The sequence below is a fragment of the Oncorhynchus mykiss genome, chromosome 24 (assembly GCF_013265735.2).
Source record: "Oncorhynchus mykiss isolate Arlee chromosome 24, USDA_OmykA_1.1, whole genome shotgun sequence".
Taxonomy (NCBI): Eukaryota; Metazoa; Chordata; class Actinopteri; order Salmoniformes; family Salmonidae; genus Oncorhynchus; species Oncorhynchus mykiss.
In genome coordinates, this window is record NC_048588.1 from 32,405,982 (window position 1) to 32,427,287 (window position 21,306).

Here is a 21,306-nt window from a genome sequence, read left to right on the forward strand (position 1 = left end):
GGACATCTCATTTGTTGCCTAGATTATGTTGGAATGTGCAGCAGTACATCCCAATGTAAAGGGGATTAGGTTCTTCTGAAAACATTGTTGTGTTTTGACTACAACCTCCTCTTAACGTTTCTGAATAGTATTTCTATGGTTGTGTTTATAGATCAGGTTATGGAAACGCCACGTGTCCCTCCTTGGGGGATAGATCCAGAATCTCTACATTGCCGCCCATCAACATGATCCTAAATTGAACCTACTGTTTATATGTGTATTTCACACTACGTTGAGGTAAACACTGGAGTATAATGCCTGTATGGATGTCAATGGATGTCATCTTCACCAATCAAGTGCATTACACTTAAAAATGACTTAAACTACCACCACCAATTTCTGTTTGGCTAGCTATGCTACCAGCTTTTTAGAAAGGGTTAGCATTTATATATATATAATAATAATACAGGGAAAACAGCCCAATGTAGTCAAATCAGATTTCAGTAACCACATTGTGGGCCAGTTGATGCCAATGACGGCTTCCTTCTTCTACAGGGCCTCCACAGAATGTATTCACGCCCCTTCATGTTGTTGTGTTACAGCCTGAATCTGAAATTGATCACATTTCCATTTTTGGCACTGGCCAACACACATTTCATAATTATGATTTTATAATTTCGTTTTTACAAATTAATAATAAATGAAAAGCTTAAATGTCTTGAGTCACTAAATATTCAAGCCCTTTGTAATGGCAAGCATAAATACGTTCTGGAGTTAAAATGTGCTTAACAAGTCACATAATAAGTTGCATGGACTCACTCTGTCTGCAATAATAGTGTTTAACATGTTTTTTGAATGACTACCTCATCTCTGTACCCCACAAATACAATTATCTGTAAGGTCCCTCAGTCGAGCAGTGAATTTCAAACACAGATTCAACCACAAAGACCAGGGAGAGGGAGATGGGGACACTTGAGCAGTTGCACAACTGAATTAATTCAACTGAAATGTGTCTTCCGCATTTAACCAAACCCCTCTGAATCAGAGGGAGGTTTTCCAATGCCTCACATTGGTAGATCTATTGGTAGATGGGTAAAAATAAATAAAAGCTGACATTGAATATCCCTTTGAGCATGGTGAAGTTATTAATTACACTTTGGATGGTGTATCAATACACCCAGTCACTACAAAGATATGGGTGTCCTTCTTAACTCAGTTAACGGAGAGGAAGGAAACCACTCAGGGATTTCACCATGAGGCAAAGAGTGACTTTAAAACAGTTACAGAGTTTAATGACTGTGACAAGAGAAAACTAAGGATGGCTCCACAACATTGTAGTTACTCCACAATACTAACCTAACTGACAGAGTCAAAAAAAGGAAGCCTTTGCAGAATAAAAACTATTCCAAAACATGCACCCTGTTTACAAAGGCACTAAAGTAATACTGCAAAAAATGTGGCAAAGCAATTCACTTTATGTCCTGAATACAAAGTGTTATGTTTGGGTCAAATTCAATACAACAAATTACTGAGTACCACTCTCCATATTTTCAAGCACAGTGGTGGCTGCATCATGTTATGTGTATGCTTGTAATCGTTAAGGACTAGGAGATTTTCCTGATTAAAAAGTGACGTAATAGAGATAAGCACAGGCCAAATCCTAGAAGATAACCTAAAACACAAGGCCAAATCTACACTGGAGTTTCTTTCCAAGAAGAGAGTGAATGTTCCTGAGGGGCTGACTTACAGGTTTGACTTAAATCTTCTAGAAAATGTATGGCTAGACTTGAAAATGGTTGTTTAGCAACAACCAATTTTACAGAGGTTGAACATTTCTGAAAAGAATAATGGGCAAATGTTGCACAATCCAGGTGTGGATCACTCTCTGAGACTGTACCCCGAAAGGTGTAATTGCTGCGAAAGGTCATTCTAACATGTATTGACTCAGGAGGTTGAATACTTATCTAATCAACATATAGTAGTGTTGAATTTTTCACATTTTTCTTCCACTTTGACATTGGAGTATTTTGTGTAGATCATTGACAACAAAAGGACAATGAAATCAATTTTAATCTCACTTTGTAACACAACAAAATCAAGGAGTGTGAATACTTTCTGAAGGCTCTGTATTCCCCACAGTCTGCATTCCATTGATCTCTTTATCGCATGAATAACCCCTCTCCCTGTCTTCTGCCCCACACCCTCTCTCTCTCTCTCTTTCTCTTGCTCTTTCTCTCTCTTTGCCAGGTGATGGAGGTGAAGGGTCAGATGATTCATGTCCCAGAATCCTCTACTCTGATGTTCCTGGGTTCCCCCCGGGTGGACAAGCTGGAGGAGCTGATGGGCAGGGGCCTCTACCTGTCAGACATCCCCATCCACGACGCCACGCGTGATGTCATACTGGTGGGACAGCAGGCCAAGGCACAGGACGGCCTCAAGAACAGGATGGACAAACTAAAGGTACAGTCAAACACACATGCAATATGCACAAACACACACACACACAAGTGCACACACACGGTCACACACACATACACGTGTGCTCATACTCATTATTCTGTCACGTAGACATTCAGCAGCCGACTCATCCAGCTTCAGAAAAAGAGAAAACGCGTTGGTCACTAAACCTCTACTCCGTCATCCCCATTCTATTAATTGTATTTCTATCCCTGTGCTCTTCCCCAGGCAACTCTAGAAAAGACACACCAAGCTCTAGAAGAGGAGAAGAGGAGGACAGTAGACCTTCTCTACTCCATCTTTCCTGGTGACGTGGCCCAGAAGCTGTGGCAGGGGGAGTCTGTCCCCGCCAGGAAGTTTGATGATGTCACCATGCTGTTCTCTGACATCGTGGGCTTCACGGCAGTGTGTGCCCAGTGTACCCCCATGCAGGTCATCAGCATGCTCAACGAGCTCTACACACGCTTCGACTACCAGTGTGGAATCCTAGATGTGTATAAGGTAGGAACACACACCTGTTTCACTACCAGTGTGGAATCCTAGATGTGTATAAGGTGGGAACACACCTGTTTCACTACCAGTGTGGAATCCTAGATGTGAATAAGGTGGGAACACACCTGTTTCACTACCAGTGTGGAATCCTAGATGTGTATAAGGTGGGGACACACCTGTTTCACTACCAGTGTGGAATCCTAGATGTGTATAAGGTGGGAACACACCTGTTTGACTACCAGTGTGGAATCCTAGATGTGAATAAGGTGGGAACACACCTGTTTCACTACCAGTGTGGAATCCTAGATGTGTATAAGGTGGGAACACACCTGTTTCACTACCAGTGTGGAATCCTAGATGTGTATAAGGTGGGAACACACCTGTTTCACGTCACAAACTGAACAGTGCATGCTTGCTGTTATATGTTTCAGGGTTTGGGTCGATTCTGAATTGAGTTACGAATTGCTCTTTAATTCCATTTCAATTATTGTATTTCAATTGAATTTGAATTGGCCACACCCCACAGGAAGAAGAATTTAGATTGCATTCAAATTAAAGGAAGTAGAATTTAATTAAATTAATTTCAAATGACTTATTTATTCTACACATCACCATAGCAATGTTTATTTTGACTTGGTTACCAATACCATTTAGCATTAGATTGAAACATTTCATCTTTAAAACTCATTTTCCTAAAACAGTAAAAAATAATTAGTGGTCTAGAAATACTCTAAGATCATATTGTGGGTTGTCTTTAATAATTCATAACTCCCTTAAATGTTTTTAAATATCAGAAACAAAATGTTTTCCCATAATGCATTAGATCAAACTGTTTGACATATTTGAGTTCAAATAAAACTCATATTGTAACGGTCTTCTTCCTCCTCTGACGAGGAGTAGTAGGAAGGATCGGAGGACCACTGCGCAGCGTGGTTAGTGTCCATATTGTTTTAATGAGAATACTGAACACTGAACAAAAACTATAAAACGAACAGTCCTGAACGGTGAAGCAAAAACACAGAACAGAAAATAATCACTCACAACTCAGGCGTGAAAACAGGCTGCCTTAAGTATGGTTCTCAATCAGGGACAACGATTGACTGCTGCCTCTGATTGAGAACCATACCAGGCCAAACACAGAAATCCCAAATCATAGAAAAAAGAACATAGACTGCCCACCCCAACTCACGCCCTGACCATACTAGAACAAAGACAAAACAAAGGAACTAAGGTCAGAACGTGACACATATTTCAAATGGTATGTGTATTCGTTGTGTTAATAAGTGGTAGATTTGTCAAATGAATGTGATTTTCATGTTACACATCTCAGTTGACTCAAATCAAATTAAATTCAAATTATGCTTCCTGTGGAGTGTGGCCAATTGAAATTAAATTGAAATTCATTGTTTGAATTGGATTACATTCAGAAATGCTGAATTGACTCCAACCCTGATATGTGTCATCTGTCCACATAGGAGAGGTATAGTGCAATTGAGTAATGGTGCTGCCGTGGGTAAATACAAGGATCAATCAAGTTGTGTTTTATATCAGCACTGTGTGTGTGCGTGTGTGTGCGTGCGTGCATATGTATCGGGTGGAAAAACACACTGATTAATGGCTAATGCAACAGTGCTTAACAACATTGTGTCAATACTGGCTGCCTGACAGAGTGGTATTACAACAAGGCCCAGTGCGTCCATTAACAACCATCACTCCCTCCATCCATCTAGCACTACATCAGCTCTCGTCCTTCGCCAGCTCTCTATCCATCCCTCCATCCATCTAGCACTACATCAGCTCTCGTCCTTCGCCAGCTCTCTATCCATCCCTCCATCCATCTAGCACTACATCAGCTCTCGTCCTTCGCCAGCTCTCTATCCATCCCTCCATCCATCTAGCACTACATCAGCTCTCGTCCTTCGCCAGCTCTCTATCCATCCCTCCATCCATCTAGCACTACATCAGCTCTCGTCCTTCGCCAGCTCTCTATCCATCCCTCCATCCATCTAGCACTACATCAGCTCTCGTCCTTCGCCAGCTCTCTATCCATCCCTCCATTCATCTAGCACTACATCAGCTCTCGTCCTTCGCCAGCTCTCTATCCATCCCTCCATCCATCTAGCACTACATCAGCTCGCTATCCATCCCTCCATCCATCTAGCACTACATCAGCTCTCTATCCATCCCTCCATCCATCTAGCACTACATCAGCTCTCGTCCTTCGCCAGCTCTCTATCCATCCCTCCATCCATCTAGCACTACATCAGCTCTCTATCCATCCCTCCATCCATCTAGCACTACTTCAGCTCTCGTCCTCCGCCAGCTCTCTATCTATCCCTCCATCCATCTAGCACTACATCAGCTCTCTAGCCATCCCTCCATCCATCTAGCACTACATCAGCTCTCGTCCTCCGCCAGCTCTCTATCCATCCCTCCATCCGTCTAGCACTACATCAGCTCTCGTCCTTCGCCAGGGTTTGAGTCAGCACAGATACAACAGCTTTTCTTACCCATCCTTTCCTTTCTCCTCAACCTTCTACTTTTTTACTTGACTCTTCCCCTTCTCTCTTTCTACTTCTATTTCCTCTCGTCTCCACTTTCTCCTCTCCCCCTCTATTTTCCTGCTCTATGTGAGGAGGGGGAGGGGGAGAGGAGTCCCAAGAAAATAAGAGTTGTGTTTCTTGTCGTCAGGTACAGCTTGTCTGAGTGTTTATTTTAATTCTGACAATAACCCTGCCAGGATAAATGTTATGAAAATATTTACATTTGATTAAGTATAGAACTCAAATCAAATGAAATCGTCATGGCTTCATGGACTCTTCTCCAATCCCCATATAGATTGAGACTATAGGCGACGCCTACTGTGTTGCGGGCGGGCTCCACCGGAAGATTGACAGCCATGCCAAGCCAATCGCACTCATGGCCCTGAAGATGATGGAGCTGTCAGAGGAGGTGTTAACGCCGGACGGCAAGTCCATCAAGGTGAGTCTTCGCTTGGCACAGGAGAGGGGATGGGCTATATCTCCCTCACTCTCTTTTTCTGTCATCTTTTCTATCTCCCTTTTCACTCCTCCTCTTTTTCTTTCTTTCTTTCTTTCTTTCTTTCTTTCTTTCTTTCTTTCTTTCTTTCTTTCTTTCTTTCTTTCTTTCTTTCTTTCTTTCTTTCTCTTTTCACCCTCTCCTCCTACTGTCTGTCTCTCTTCTCATTCAAATGTATATGTGGTTTACACCTGGAATTTTAAGCATGTATCAGCTTATCAGTGCGGTGCTGTGTTGTGCCACAGACAGAAGGGGTAACCCAGACATGTCACAGTGGCTATAGAGCTGAAACATCCATTTAGAAAGTTTTCTTACCACCAAATATGGTAGTGAGAGGAAGTCCAGTCGCTGGTAGTGGGAGAGGATGGAACTAGGTGAAACTGGGCCAAGTTGTCATTGATGAAACATCTGATCTCAAAAAGAATTCTGTTCCCAAAACTAGAATCCGCTATGAACACAGTGCACTCAGTTTTATAAGTTTAAAAGCAGTTTTTTAGTAGGAGTGCAAGGTCGAATTGAGTTTGTGCACATGCACACTTCACAGAGGAGGCATTCCCTAATGGAATACATGCTACAACACGTCAAAAGAATCTCGCTAGCTCGTGCTTGGCTTTGCCCACCTCCTTGCTTGTTCTGCCGACTATGCTTCATTTGCTCCCACTGTAATGTGTTGTGTTGTGCTAGCTGTGTTGTATTATGTTGCGATAGCTGTGCTATGTTATGTTGTGCTAGATTGTGCTGTGTTGGTCTAGCTGTGTTGTGTTGTGCTAGCTGTGTTGTGCTAGCTGTGTTGTGCTATCTGTGTTGTGATGTGTTGTGCTAGCTGTGTTGTGCTAGCTGTGTTGTGTTATGTTGTGCTTTATTGTGCTGTGTTGAGCTATCTGTGTTGTGCTATCTGTGTTGTGATGTGTTGTGCTAGCTGTGTTGTGTTGTGCTGTGTTGAGCTAGCTGTGTTGTGTTGAGCTAGCTGTGTTGTGTTGTGCTGTGCTAGCTGTGTTGTGTTGTGTTGTGCTAGCTGTGTTGTTTTGTGTCATGCTAGCTGTGTTGTGCTAGTTGCTTCGTCCCATTGGCTGGCTGACAGTCCCAGATGTGTGTGTGTTATAATCGTCGTGGCCCATTGGGAAGGAAGTTCTTCACCAGCTGTAGATGCTGACAATGGAGCCCCTCTCATCTTCCCCTTTACTGACGATGAGATGAACCGTGTCTTCACAAGGAAGGGAGCACACGGCATGCACACACACACACACACACACACACACACACACACACGGACCGACACTACAATGGGTGTGTGTTTTTGTGTGTGTACAATAAATGAGTGTTTGTGGATGTCCGTGTGCATAATAATACTTGCAGTGTGTGATCACAGCACGTATGTGTGTAATTGACTTATTGCCGACACACCGGTCGTCACGTGACGGATAGAACATGGGAATGCGTAGTGTGCCGTTGCCATGGTGATGGGAGAATCGTGACATGGCAGCAGGGGCTGTTTTTGGCTAATTAATGCCGGTTGTTTCTGTTACGCTGTTGTTTTAATGTGTTACAGGAAATACATGAGCTTTGTGTTGGGTTGTATTGTGTTACAGGAAATACATGAGCTTTGTGTTGGGTTGTATTGTGTTACAGAGAATACATGAGCTTTGTGTTGGGTTGTATTGTGTTACAGAGAATACATGAGCTTTGTGTTGGGTTGTATTGTGTTACAGGAAATACATGAGCTTTGTGTTGGGTTGTATTGTGTTACAGGAAATACATGAGCTTTGTGTTGGGTTGTATTGTGTTACAGGAAATACATGACCTTTGTGTTGGGTTGTATTGTGTTACAGGAAATACATGAGCTTTGTGTTGGGTTGTATTGTGTTACAGGAAATACATGAGCTTTGTGTTGGGTTGTATTGTGTTACAGGAAATACATGAGCTTTGTGTTGGGTTGTATTGTGTTACAGGAAATACATGAGCTTTGTGTTGGGTTGTATTGTGTTACAGGAAATACATGAGCTTTGTGTTGGGTTGTATTGTGTTACAGGAAATACATGAGCTTTGTGTTGGGTTGTATTGTGTTACAGAGAAGGTCACGTTCAGGCAGTCTATCTTCCTCACATCTCCATAGGTAGAGGCTCTTTTCTGTTACATCCAGCTGTCAGAGTCAACACTGACAATACAAACATGGTGTGTGTGTGTGTGTGTGTGTGTGTGAGTGTGTGTGAGTGTGGGGGGGGGGGGGGCTTCTAGCATGCTTCAACCTAGACTTTCTATTTATGGCAATCAGCAATAAAAATAACCAACCTCACACAATCTCTGTCTCTGTCTATTGGCATGACAACAAGGGTGCTGGGGATCACATGTACAGTCACGACCGAAATTATTGGCAACCTTAATAGAGATGAGTAAAAAAAGAGTGTTAAAAATAAATTATACAAATACTGAACATGGGGAAATGCTATTATTTTATACCAGCACAATTACTCACAGAAAAATGGGGTTTCAATTATTTGAGCCCCTATCTTTTTGAGAAAAATAGTATTCCTTGTTTAACAGAATATGTTTCTAGAGCAATTGTGTTTGTATTAAACAATATAATTTAGCACTTTTGACCATACAATACAGCTCATTATTTATATGATTTATTAATGCTGTATTTTGTGCTCATCTTTACGAAGGGTGCCAATAATTTTGGTCGTGACTGTATGCAGCTATATGGTGAGCTGGATACAGTGCATTCGGAAAGTATTCAGACCCCTTGACTTTTCGACATTTTGTTACATTATAGCCTTATTCTGAAATGGATTAAATAGTCGTCGTCCCCCCCTCATCAATCTATACACAATACCCCATTATAACAAAGCAAAGATAGGTTTTTAGATGTTTTTGAAAAATAAATAAAGTACTGAAATATCACATTTACTTAAGTATTCAGACCCTTTACTCAGTACTTTGTCGGCAGCGATTACAGTCTCGACTCTTCTTAGGTATGACACTACAGGCTTGCCACACCTGTATTTGGGGAGTTTCTCCCATTCTTCTCTCCAGATCCTCTCAAACTCTGTCAGGTTGGATAGGGAGTGTCGCTGCACAGCTATTTTCAGGTCTCTCCAGAGATGTTAGATCGGGTTAAAGTCCAGGCTCACTCCTGCATTGTCTTGGCTGTGTGCTTAGGGTCATTGTCCTGTTGGAAGGTGAACCTTTGCCCCAGTCTGAGGTTCTGAGCGCTGTGGAGCAGGTATTCATTAAGGTTCTCTCTGTGCGTTGCTCCGTTCATCTTTCCCTCGATCCTGACTAGTCTCAGCTGAAAAAGATCCCCACAGCATGATGCTGCCACCACCATGCTTCACCATAGGGATGGTGCCAGGTTTCCTCCAGACGTGACACTTGGCATTCAAGTTAAAGAGTTCAATCTTGGTTTCATCAGACCAGAGAATCTTGTTTCTCATGGTCTCAGAGTATTTAGGTGCCTTGTGGCAAACTTCAAGCGGGCTGTCATGTGCTTTTTACTGAGGAGTGGCTTCTGTCTGGCCACTCTACCATAAAGGTCTGATTGGTGGAGTGATGCAGAGATGGTTGTCTTTCTGGAAGGTTCTCCCATCTCCACAGAAGAACTCCGGAGATCTGTCAGAGTGACCATTGGGTTCTTGGTCACCTCCCTGACCAAGGCCTTTCTCCACCGATTGCTCAGTTTGGCAGGGCGGTCAGCTCTGGGAAGAGTCTTGGGGGTTCCAAACTTCTTCCATTTAAGAATGATGGAGGCCACTGTGTTCTTGGGGACCTTCAATGCTGCATGTTTGTGTAGAGAACTAGCTGAACCCTGTACCCTTCCCCAGATTCATGCCTCAACACCATGTTGTCTCGGAGCTCTACGGACAATTCCTTCGAGCTCATGGCTTGTTTTTTGCTCTGACATACACTGTCAACTGTGGGACCTTATATAGACAGATGTGCCTTTCCAAATCATGTCCAATCAATTTAATTTACCTCAGGTGAATTCCAATCGAGTTGTAGAAACATCTCAAGGATGATAATGGAAACAGGATGCACCTGATATAAATATGTATTCAGACCCTTTTTATTTTTAATATATTTACACAAATTTATAAAAACCTGTTTTTCATTTGTCATTATGGAGTATTGTGTGTATATTGATGAGGGAAATCCAATTTGGAATAAGGCTGTAACGTAACAAAGTGTGGAAAATGTCAAGGGGTCTGAATATTTTCTGAATGTGCTGTTTGTCCTGGCTCAAACCAGGCTTCTGAAGGAGAGCTCTGTTGGTTGTCTAGAAGGAACACTGTTAAAACTATCTGTCTGTCTGTAGAGCTGCATGATTTGTTTCTCTCTATTCATTCTAACTCTGATACAGCGAAGAGGACATTTCAGAAAGAGAGAAAGAGAGTCCTTTTGTCCTTAAAAACGGCAACTACACAATTCTAATGTTGTGTGTGTGCATGCGTGTGGCCATGCATGTGTATGCCTGTATCAGTCTGTGCACCTGAGGGCATGTGTCTGGTGTGTCTGGTGTGTGTGCATGTGTGTGCATGTGTGTGCATGTGTGTGCATGTGTGTGTGTGTGTGTGTATGTAAATGCGTGTAGCTATGCGTCTGTGTGTATATGTGTGCGTGTGTCTGGTGTGTGTCTGTGCTTGTGTGTGTTTGTGTTTGTGGCCTATAGTTGTGATTAATTCACTGGCCATTGTTCCAGAAATAGACTGGCATAGCTATGCCCTGTAGCCCTGTCTATCTTTCTGTCTCTCTCTCTCTCCCTCTTTCTTTCTCTCTCTCTCTCTCTCTCTCTTTCTTTCTCTCTCTCTCTGTCTCTCTCTTTCTCTCTCTCTCTCTCTCATTCTTTGTTCCCTTGCTCTGAGGAAAAGAGGAGAGATGCTCTGCTCGTTCAAACCACTTCAGCCGGATAAACGCTCTTCAGTCAGCGTGCTCACAACTAGCCAATACCACTATGTTATGTAAACTAGTCTATGAAAGAGAGAGAGGTGGGGAGAGGGAGAGAGAGGTGGGGAGAGGGAGAGAGAGGAGGAGGAGAGAAAGAGAGAGAGATAGTTTTGATCCATATTACTGTTTTAAAATCACATATTCCAGAACACAGAACATCACAATGGTCTAGAGAACCGTGTTCAATGTACCTCACAGCTGTCGGTTGGGATTGGCTGCTTTAGAGCTGCAGTGTGTTTTGATTGGTCTGTTCTGACTCTGTGCTGACTCACAGAAGAGTGAGAGATAGAGGAGAGGGGGGGTAAAGTAGGAGAGGGGGGACAGAGAACTAGAGAGGGGAGAGGGGGACAGAGAACTAGAGAGGGGAGAGAGGGGGACAGAGAAACAGAGAGGGGAGAGGGGGACAGAGAAACAGAGAGGGGAGAGGGGGACAGAGAACTAGAGAGGGGAGAGGGGGACAGAGAAACAGAGGGGAGAGGGGGACAGAGAAACAGAGGGGAGAGGGGGACAGAGAAACAGAGGGGAGAGGGGGACAGAGAAACAGAGGGGAGAGGGGGACAGAGAACTAGAGAGGGGAGAGGGGGACAGAGAACTAAAGAGGGGAGTGGGGGACAGAGAAACAGAGAGGGGAGAGGGGGACAGAGAAACAGAGGGGAGAGGGGGATAGAGAAACAGAGGGGAGAGGGGGACAGAGAAACAGAGTGGAGAGGGGGACAGAGAAATAGAGGGGAGAGGGGGAAAGAGAACTAGAGAGGGGAGAGGGGGACAGAGAACTAGAGAGGGGAGAGGGGGACAGAGAACTAGAGAGGGGAGAGGGGGACAGAGAACTAGAGAGGGGAGAGGGGAACAGAGAACTAGAGAGGGGAGAGGGGGACAGAGAAACAGAGGGGAGAGGGGGACAGAGAAACAGAGGGGAGAGGGGGACAGAGAAACAGAGGGGAGAGGGGGACAGAGAAACAGAGGGGAGAGGGGGACAGAGAACTAGAGAGGGGAGAGGGGGACAGAGAACTAGAGAGGGGAGTGGGGGACAGAGAAACAGAGAGGGGAGAGGGGGACAGAGAAACAGAGGGGAGAGGGGGATAGAGAAACAGAGGGGAGAGGGGGTCAGAGAAACAGAGTGGAGAGGGGGACAGAGAAATAGAGGGGAGAGGGGGAAAGAGAACTAGAGAGGGGAGAGGGGGACAGAGAACTAGAGAGGGGAGAGGGGGACAGAGAACTAGAGAGGGGAGAGGGGGACAGAGAACTAGAGAGGGGAGAGGGGAACAGAGAACTAGAGAGGGGAGAGGGGGACAGAGAAACAGAGGGGAGAGGGGGACAGAGAAACAGAGGGGAGAGGGGGACAGAGAAACAGAGGGGAGAGGGGGACAGAGAACTAGAGAGGGGAGAGGGGGACAGAGAACTAGAGAGGGGAGTGGGGGACAGAGAAACAGAGAGGGGAGAGGGGGACAGAGAACTAGAGAGGGGAGAGGGGGACAGAGAACTAGAGAGGGGAGAGGGGGACAGAGAACTAGAGAGGGGAGAGGGGAACAGAGAACTAGAGAGGGGAGAGGGGGACAGAGCAACAGAGGGGAGAGGGGGACAGAGAAACAGATGGGAGAGGGGGACAGAGAAACAGAGAGGGGAGAGGGGGACAGAGAAACAGAGAGAGGGACATAGAGGGGAGAGGGGGACATAGAGGGGAGAGGGGGACAGAGAGGGGAGAGGGGGACAGAGAGGGGAGAGGGGGACAGAGAGGGGAGAGGGGGACAGAGAAACAGAGGGGAGAGGGGGACAGAGAAACAGAGGGGAGAGGGGGACAGAGAAACAGAGGGGAGAGGCGGACAGAGAAACAGAGGGGAGAGGGGGACAGAGAGGGGAGAGGGGGACAGAGAGGGGAGAGGGGGACATAGAGGGGAGAGGGGACAGAGAAACAGAGAGGGGAGAGGGGGACATAGAGGGGAGAGGGGGACAGAGAACTAGAGAGGGGAGAGGGGGACAGAGAAACAGAGGGGAGAGGGGGACAGAGAAACAGAGAGGGGAGAGGGGACAGAGAAACGGAGAGGGGGACAGAGAAACATAGAGGGGGACAGAGAACTAGAGAGTGGAGAGGGGGACAGAGAACTAGAGAGGTGAGAGGGGGACAGAGAACTAGAGAGGGGAGAGGGGGACAGAGAACTAGAGAGGGGAGAGGGGGACAGAGAACTAGAGAGGGGAGAGAGGTGGACAGAGAAACAGAGAGGGGAGAGGGGGACAGAGAAGGGAGAGGTGAGAGGGGGACAGAGAAACAGAGAGGGGAGAGGGGGACAGAGAAACAGAGAGGGGAGAGGGGACAGATAACTAGAGAGGGGACAGATAACTAGAGGGGAGAGGGGGACAGAGAAACAGAGAGGGGAGAGGGGGCAGAGAAACAGAGAGGGAGTCCATTTGTACAATGAGAGAAAGATCAAAGTACAACACATTAACTTGTCTCTACTTCTCCATCTCTTTCTATCTATCTCCCCTCACTATTTCCTCATAACATCTGGCAATCTGTCCATCTCTGTAGGTAGCAGTGTGATCAGAACTAGCCAATACCAATCTGTCCATCTCTATAACAGTGTGATCAGAACTAGCCAATACCAATCTGTCCATCTCTATAACAGTGTGATCAGAACTAGCCAATACCAATCTGTCCATCTCTGTAGCAGTGTGATCAGAACTAGCCAATACCAATCTGTCCATCTCTGTAGCAGTGTGATCAGAATAGCACACCTTTGCCCTCACGTTTTCCTCGCTCTCTCTTCCTCCCCCTCTTCACTCTCTCTCTGCTCTCGCTCTCTCTCATTGCCAAGGTTACCCACATTAGTGTGCTGGCATGTGCTCAGTGCCGTTAGTAACCGTGGAGATGAGATACTGAAGTGGATCATTAGAGATGATGTGTGTTTGTGTGTTGTGTGTCAGACTTACAATGGAGTGTGTTTGAAGTGTGATGATCACATTTAAATCCCAGCTATAATAATATACTTATAATTAATTCCATGACAGACTGACCAGGTGAATCCAGGTGAAAGCTATGATACCTTATTGATGTTACTTGTTAAATCCACTTCAATCAGTGTAAATGAAGGGAAGGAGACAGGTTAAAGAAGGATTTTTAAACCTTGAGACAATTGAGAAATGTATTGTGTATGTGTGTCATTCAGAGGGTCAATGGGCAAGACAAAATATTTAAGTGCCTTTGAACAGGGTATGGCAGAAGGTGCCAGGTGCAGCGGTTTGTGTCAAGAACTGCAACGCTGCTGGGTTTTTCACGCTCAACAGTTTCCCATGTGTAATAAGAATGGTCCACCACCCAAAGGACATCCAGTCAACTTGACACAACTGTGGGAAGCATTGGAGTCAACATGGGCCAGCATCCCTGTGGAATGCTTTCAACACCTTGTAGAGTCCATACCCCGACAAACTGAGGAAGTTCTGAGAGGGGGGGGGGGGTGCAACTCAATATCAGGTGTTCCTAGTGTTTAGTATACTCAGTGTATAGGTCTGTTTTGTCATGTTACTAACTCCAACAGTGTTCAGCTCAGCCCTATACTGAAACAGTGTTCAACTGATATCTCTCTCTCTCTGCTTCTCCCTCTACTCTCTGCTTCTCCATCCTTCAGCTGCGTATAGGTATCCATACAGGCTCAGTGTTGGCGGGGGTGGTTGGGGTGAGGATGCCCAGGTACTGTCTGTTTGGCAACAATGTCACACTGGCCAGCAAGTTTGAGTCTGGGAGCCACCCTCGATGCATCAACGTCAGCCCAACCACATACTGGTGAGTACACCTGTGTGTGTGTGTGTATGTGTGTGTGTGTGTGTGTGTGTGTGTGTGTGTGTGTGTGTGTGTGTGTGTGTGTGTGTGTGTGTGTGTCTGTGTGTGTGTCTGTGTGTGTGTGTGTGTGTGTGTGTGTGAGGGGGGAGAATGAATGGCAAAAGAGCAGCTTTCAGTCTCTAAGGACATTTGAGTAAGAAACAGTCACTGCATTTGTGATACGTCATAAACACACGGCCGCAAGCACACACACACACACACACGCACACGCACACGCACACTCACACTCACACTCACACTCACACGCACACGCACACGCACACGCACACACACACACACACACACACACACACACACACACACACACACACACAGTGACTCTGATGTTGAGTCAAACGCTGCCTGTGGAGGCACTTTGTGATGAGAACTGATCATAGTGTTCTCTCCCTCTCTCCCTCTCTTTCTCTCTCTCTCCTTCTTATCTCTCGTCTATGGTGTCCCTTATGTGAGTCAGTGAGTCAAAAGCGTTGCCTTGGAAACCTCTCTATTTTTGCAGTCAAGGACGTTCTCTTCTCAGAATCACAAATTATTTGCACGACACAGAGGGCTAATTGTTGCAGATTTAAACCAACCTGTGTGTGTGTGTGTGTGTGTGTGTGTGTGTGTGTGTGTGTGTGTGTGTGTGTGTGTGTGTGTGTGTGAATGGTGATTAATAAATCCAGTGTGTGTTCTGCCTTCTCTGCTAATATCTCTGTGGACTCAGCATATGTACACACTGTGTAATTGCTTGCTTGTGTGTGTGTGTGTGTGTGTGTGTACAGATACCCCCCTGCAGCACAAACACACAACTGTAGCTTGTGAATAATGCCTGGGTTTGTGATTGGCCTTATCTCATTCTGAACAGGGCTACATCACTCCCTGGAGAGTCACTGCTGTTTGGAGAAATAGCCAAATCCCACTCTGCAGCCAAATATAACACACAGTCATCATGTGTTTTTAAATCTCACTCCTCTTTCTTTCCCTCTCTCCAGGCTGCTGAAAGACGATTGCTCCTTCTCTTTCGTCCCTCGTTCCCGGTTGGAGCTTCCTGATAATTTTCCGAAGGAGATCCCGGGAACATGCTACTTCCTGGAGGGAGGGACTTCCCATAGCCACACCTCCCTGACAAGCTCCCGTTCCGCCCCCCCAGAGCCCCTGAGGAAAGTGTCTTACAGCATCGGCACCATGTTCCTGCGAGAGACCAGTCTATAGGCTCCCAAAACACAGACACACACACACTGCATCAACACACACACACACACACACACACACACACACACACACACACACACACACACACTGCATCAACACACACACACACACACACTGCATCAACACACACACACACACACACACATTGCATCAACATACACACACAACTCTAAACCTATAGCCCAAACCCTACCCCATGTTTAAATAGGAGACTAGAGATGACAATACCCTCCTACCCCAAACCAGGACGCAGTCCTCTTAACAACCTCCCTCGCTTTTCCATTTAGAAACAGACACTCCTCGCTTCACCAAGTTACCAAGGGCAACCTCCCTTTACCCTGCAACCCCACCACAAACCAGACTTTGAAGGTTGAGAGAAGAGGAGGGAAAACATCAAAATCAACAGAGACAATATAATAGAATAATCTAGCAAGTTCAAAACTTAACTAAAGCCTTCTGCTTGTAGAACAAGGTATACTGTAACCACGGATACCACGGCTGGCTGTCAGTCTGGGCATGGCAGGAACTGTGTTATTATCAACAACGCTCACAACTCAGTGCCTTCTTCACTAGAACACTCCAGACATACACTCTCAAACCCCCAACATGTGAGCTGGCTGAACACACAGGGAAATGGAACGAGGTCTGCAGCTCTGATACTCCCCACAGTGATGTGTGTGACTCTCCCAAATCAGTCACTGTGGGGAGTCTATGTTGTTTCGGTCCAGCTAGCAGCTGAACCACTGAGATGTTCGGACATTTTCTCTTTCAGTTAGCTGAATGCATCCATCTCCCAGCCCATCTGTCAACACTAAACCATGGACATGAGCAAACAGCACGTAAATCCATCCACCCCCCTCCCCTCCATCCACCAACTCTAATAACCGAGGTGTGGATAGGAAGGGGGGGGGGGGGGGGGTCTCTAACTCTAACTCTATGTCATTCCAGATCTCTACGTCATTCTATGTTTTTAGAGCAATAACCTTGGGATCCTATCTCTGTCACCACTCTAGTCCCCAACCTCATTTCTCTCTCACACACACAAACACACATTGGCTTGTTACAATAAGAAATGGCCCGCTTCAATCAAATACAATTCTAACATATTTGTGCTGGAAGTGGTTTTTGATGTCATTGATTTAGCTGTGAGGTTAAACTATTAAAGATAAAAAATTAAACAAAATAATCAGTCAGTCACCCCATTGAGACTATGTTGGCTTTCCAACAGCATCACAATCAAATGTTCCATCCCATGTTGGCTTTCCAACAGCATCACAATCAAATGTTCCATCCCATGTTGGCTTTCCAACAGCATCACAATCAAATGTTCCATCCCATGTTGGAGTTCTACACCAACAGCATCATAATCAAATGTTCCATCCCACGTTGGAGTTCTACACCAACAGCATCATAATCAAATGTTCCATCCCATGTTGGCTTTCCAACAGCATCACAATCAAATGTTCCATCCCACTTTGGAGTTCTACACCAACAGCATCATAATCAAATGTTCCATCCCATGTTGGCTTTCCAACAGCATCACAAGCAAATGTTCCTTCCCATGTTGGAGTTCTACACCATTAGCATCATAATCAAATGTTCCATCCCATGTTGGCTTTCCAACAGCATCACAATCAAATGTTCCATCCCACGTTGGAGTTCTACACCCTCAGCATCATAATCAAATGTTCCATCCCATGTTGGCTTTCCAACAGCATCACAATCAAATGTTCCATCCCATGTTGGAGTTCTACACCAACAGCATCATAATCAAATGTTCCATCCCATGTTGGAGTTCTACACCAACAGCATCATAATAAAATGTTCCATCCCACGTTGGAGTTCTACACCAACAGCATCACAATCAAATGTTCCATCCCACGTTGGAGTTCTACACCAACAGCATCATAATCAAATGTTCCATCCCATGTTGGAGTTCTACACCAACAGCATCATAATCAAATGTTCCATCCCATGTTGGAGTTCTACACCAACAGCATCATAATCAAATGTTCCATCCCATGTTGGAGTTCTACACCAACAGCATCATAATCAAATGTTCCATCCCACGTTGGAGTTCTACACCAACAGCATCATAATCAAATGTTCCATCCCATCTTGGAGTTCTACACCAACAGCATCACAATCAAATGGTCCATCCCACGTTGGAGTTCTACACGAACAGCATCATAATCAAATGTTCCATCCCATGTTGGAGTTCTACACCAACAGCATCATAATCAAATGTTCCATCCCACGTTGGAGTTCTACACCAACAGCATCATAATCAAATGTTCCATCCCATGTTGGAGATCTACACCAACAGCATCATAATCAAATGTTCCATCCCACGTTGGAGTTCTACACCAACAGCATCATAATCAAATGTTCCATCCCATGTTGGAGTTCTACACCAACAGCATCATAATCAAATGTTCCATCCCACGTTGGAGTTCTACACCAACAGCATCATAATCAAATGTTCCATCCCACGTTGGAGTTCTACACCAACAGCATCATAATCAAATGTTCCATCCCATGTTGGAGTTCTACACCAACAGCATCACAATCAAATGTTCCATCCCATGTTGGAGTTCTACACCAACAGCATCATAATCAAATGTTCCATCCCACGTTGGAGTTCTACACCAACAGCATCACAATCAAATGTTCCATCCCACGTTGGAGTTCTACACCAACAGCATCATAATCAAATGTTCCATCCCATGTTGGAGTTCTACACCAACAGCATCATAATCAAATGTTCCATCCCATGTTGGAGTTCTACACCAACAGCATCATAATCAAATGTTCCATCCCACGTTGGAGTTCTACACCAACAGCATCATAATCAAATGTTCCATCCCATCTTGGAGTTCTACACCAACAGCATCACAATCAAATGTTCCATCCCACGTTGGAGTTCTACACGAACAGCATCATAATCAAATGTTCCATCCCATGTTGGAGTTCTATACCAACAGCATCATAATCAAATGTTCCATCCCACGTTGGAGTTCTACACCAACAGCATCATAATCAAATGTTCCATCCCACGTTGGAGTTCTACACCAACAGCATCATAATCAAATGTTCCATCCCATGTTGGAGTTCTACACCAACAGCATCATAATCAAATGTTCCATCCCACGTTGGAGTTCTACACCAACAGCATCATAATCAAATGTTCCATCCCACGTTGGAGTTCTACACCAACAGCATCATAATCAAATGTTCCATCCCATGTTGGAGTTCTACACCAACAGCATCACAATCAAATGTTCCATCCCATGTTGGAGTTCTACACCAACAGCATCATAATCAAATGTTCCATCCCATGTTGGAGTTCTACACCAAAGAACTTCACCATGTAAGATAACCTGTAAAAACACAAGTGTGTGTGCGTGTGTCCGAGCGAGCGAGAAGTAAGTGTAAGATAACCTGTAAAAACACAAGTGTGTGTGCGTGTGTCCGAGCGAGCGAGAAGTAAGTGTAAGATAACCTGTGGATCTGTTATTGCATTAAACTCTGTACAAAATAACTTGTATGTAAAAAGGCCTATATCTATATTAAATATGTACAATTTAGAAATATTTAATAATTCAACAGAAAATATTCAATTTTAAATATCATTCTATGTTGTACTTGTTGGTATTATTCACAAGTTTAGATGAGTACATTCACATTTCTGTTGACTTTTTTCTTTTTTTGGTGAAATGATTTGACATGTCTGAGTCGTCTGTTATCTAGGCCTATAAATAACATTACTGATATATCTGGTTGGAAACACGTTGAAATCTGTTGAATGACTGAGTTGTAAGGCACATCCTCTGTCAAATAAGTCGTCAATAAAAATCAGCAGATATGTTTAAAAATGAAGAATGTGTTCAGTTTATTATGTTCATCACATGATGGACAGGGGTACAGCCATTGATGGGCTGTATTTCCGGTCACAACTTGCAGACTTGTTTTCGAGTTGCTGTGCGTTTTGTTGCCAACCTGTTTTGCAACCTGACAAATTTACGGTTTTTACTTTTTAATTACCGTTTATATTTTTTTTCCCTCAACTTTTTCACTCCGGACGCTTTATCTGGACACGATTCGTCAGGACCTCCAACAGCCGAAGCTAAGTAGTAACATTAACATGATGCCTTCTAATTGCAGTCGCTGTACTCGCCTTACGGCGAGGATAGCTGTGCTGCAAGCCCAGCTTCAGACGCAATCGCTAGGCAAGGGTAATTTCAGTGTAGGAAAGGATGAAACCGCGTCTGTGCCACCAGTAAGTACAGATAGTAGTATAAATCCCCTGGCACAGTCCCCGCAGCCGGACAACTTTCTCACGGTTTCTGGAAGGAAATGCTGTAGGAACGCTCAACCGGTGTCGCTCATTCAGCCGACAGAAACTTTCAACCGGTTTTCCCCATTAAGCAGCGGGTCGGAGTCAGAGGCCGAGTCTTCTCTGGTCTCCTCCCGTTACGGGGTCTGAGACGCCGAAGCTTCCCACCATTAGCTCTGACAAATTGAAAACTCTAGTCATTGGCGACTCCATTACCCGCAGTATTAGACTTAAAACGAATCATCCAGCGATCATACACTGTTTACCGGGGGGCAGGGCTACCGACGTTAAGGCTAATCTGAAGATGGTGCTGGCTAAAGCTAAAACTGGCGAGTGTAGAGAGTATAGAGATATTGTTATCCACGTCGGCACCAACGATGTTAGGATGAAACAGTCAGAGATCACCAAGCGCAACATAGCTTCTGCGTGTAAATCAGCTAGAAAGATGTGTCGGCATCAAGTAATTGTCTCTGGCCCCCTCCCACTTAGGGAGAGTGATGAGCTCTACAGCAGAGTCTCACAACTCAATCGCTGGTTGAAAACTGTTTTCTGCCCCTCCCAAAAGATAGAATTTGTAGATAATTGGCCCTCTTTCTGGGACTCACCCACAAACAGGACCAAGCCTGACCTGCTGAGGAGTGACGGACTCCATCCTAGCTGGAGGGGTGCTCTCATTTTATCTACCAACATAGACAGGGCTCTAACTCCTCTAGCTCCACAATGAAATAGGGTGCAGGCCAGACAGCAGGCTGTTAGCCAGCCTGCCAGCATAGTGGAGTCTGCCACTAGCACAGTCAGTGTAGTCAGCTCAGCTATCACCATTGAGACCGTGTCTGTGCCTCGACCTAGGTTGGGCAAAACTAAACATGGCGGTGTTCGCTTTAGCAATCTCACTAGGATAAAGACCACCTCCATTCCTGTCATTATTGAAAGAGATCATGATACCTCACATCTCAAAATAGGGCTACTTAATGTTAGATCCCTTACTTCAAAGGCAGTTATAGTCAATGAACTAATCACTGATCATAATCTTGATGTG

At 44.9% G+C, this 21,306-nt stretch overlaps 1 protein-coding gene across 1 annotated transcript in view; it reads left to right on the plus strand.

Annotated features, from left to right (window-relative positions):
* The window catches only part of LOC110503398 (guanylate cyclase soluble subunit alpha-2-like), a 59,618-nt gene extending 39,808 nt beyond the window's left edge, over nucleotides 1-19,810 (plus strand). The window contains exons 5-9 of the mRNA XM_036961757.1: nucleotides 2,227-2,439; nucleotides 2,665-2,937; nucleotides 5,767-5,910; nucleotides 14,529-14,683; nucleotides 15,712-19,810. Of these exons, the coding sequence (XP_036817652.1) occupies nucleotides 2,227-2,439; nucleotides 2,665-2,937; nucleotides 5,767-5,910; nucleotides 14,529-14,683; nucleotides 15,712-15,931 (1,005 nt within the window). The 3' untranslated portion in view covers nucleotides 15,932-19,810. The remainder of the gene's footprint in view (nucleotides 1-2,226; nucleotides 2,440-2,664; nucleotides 2,938-5,766; nucleotides 5,911-14,528; nucleotides 14,684-15,711) is intronic.
* The last annotated feature ends 1,496 nt before the right edge of the window (nucleotides 19,811-21,306 follow it).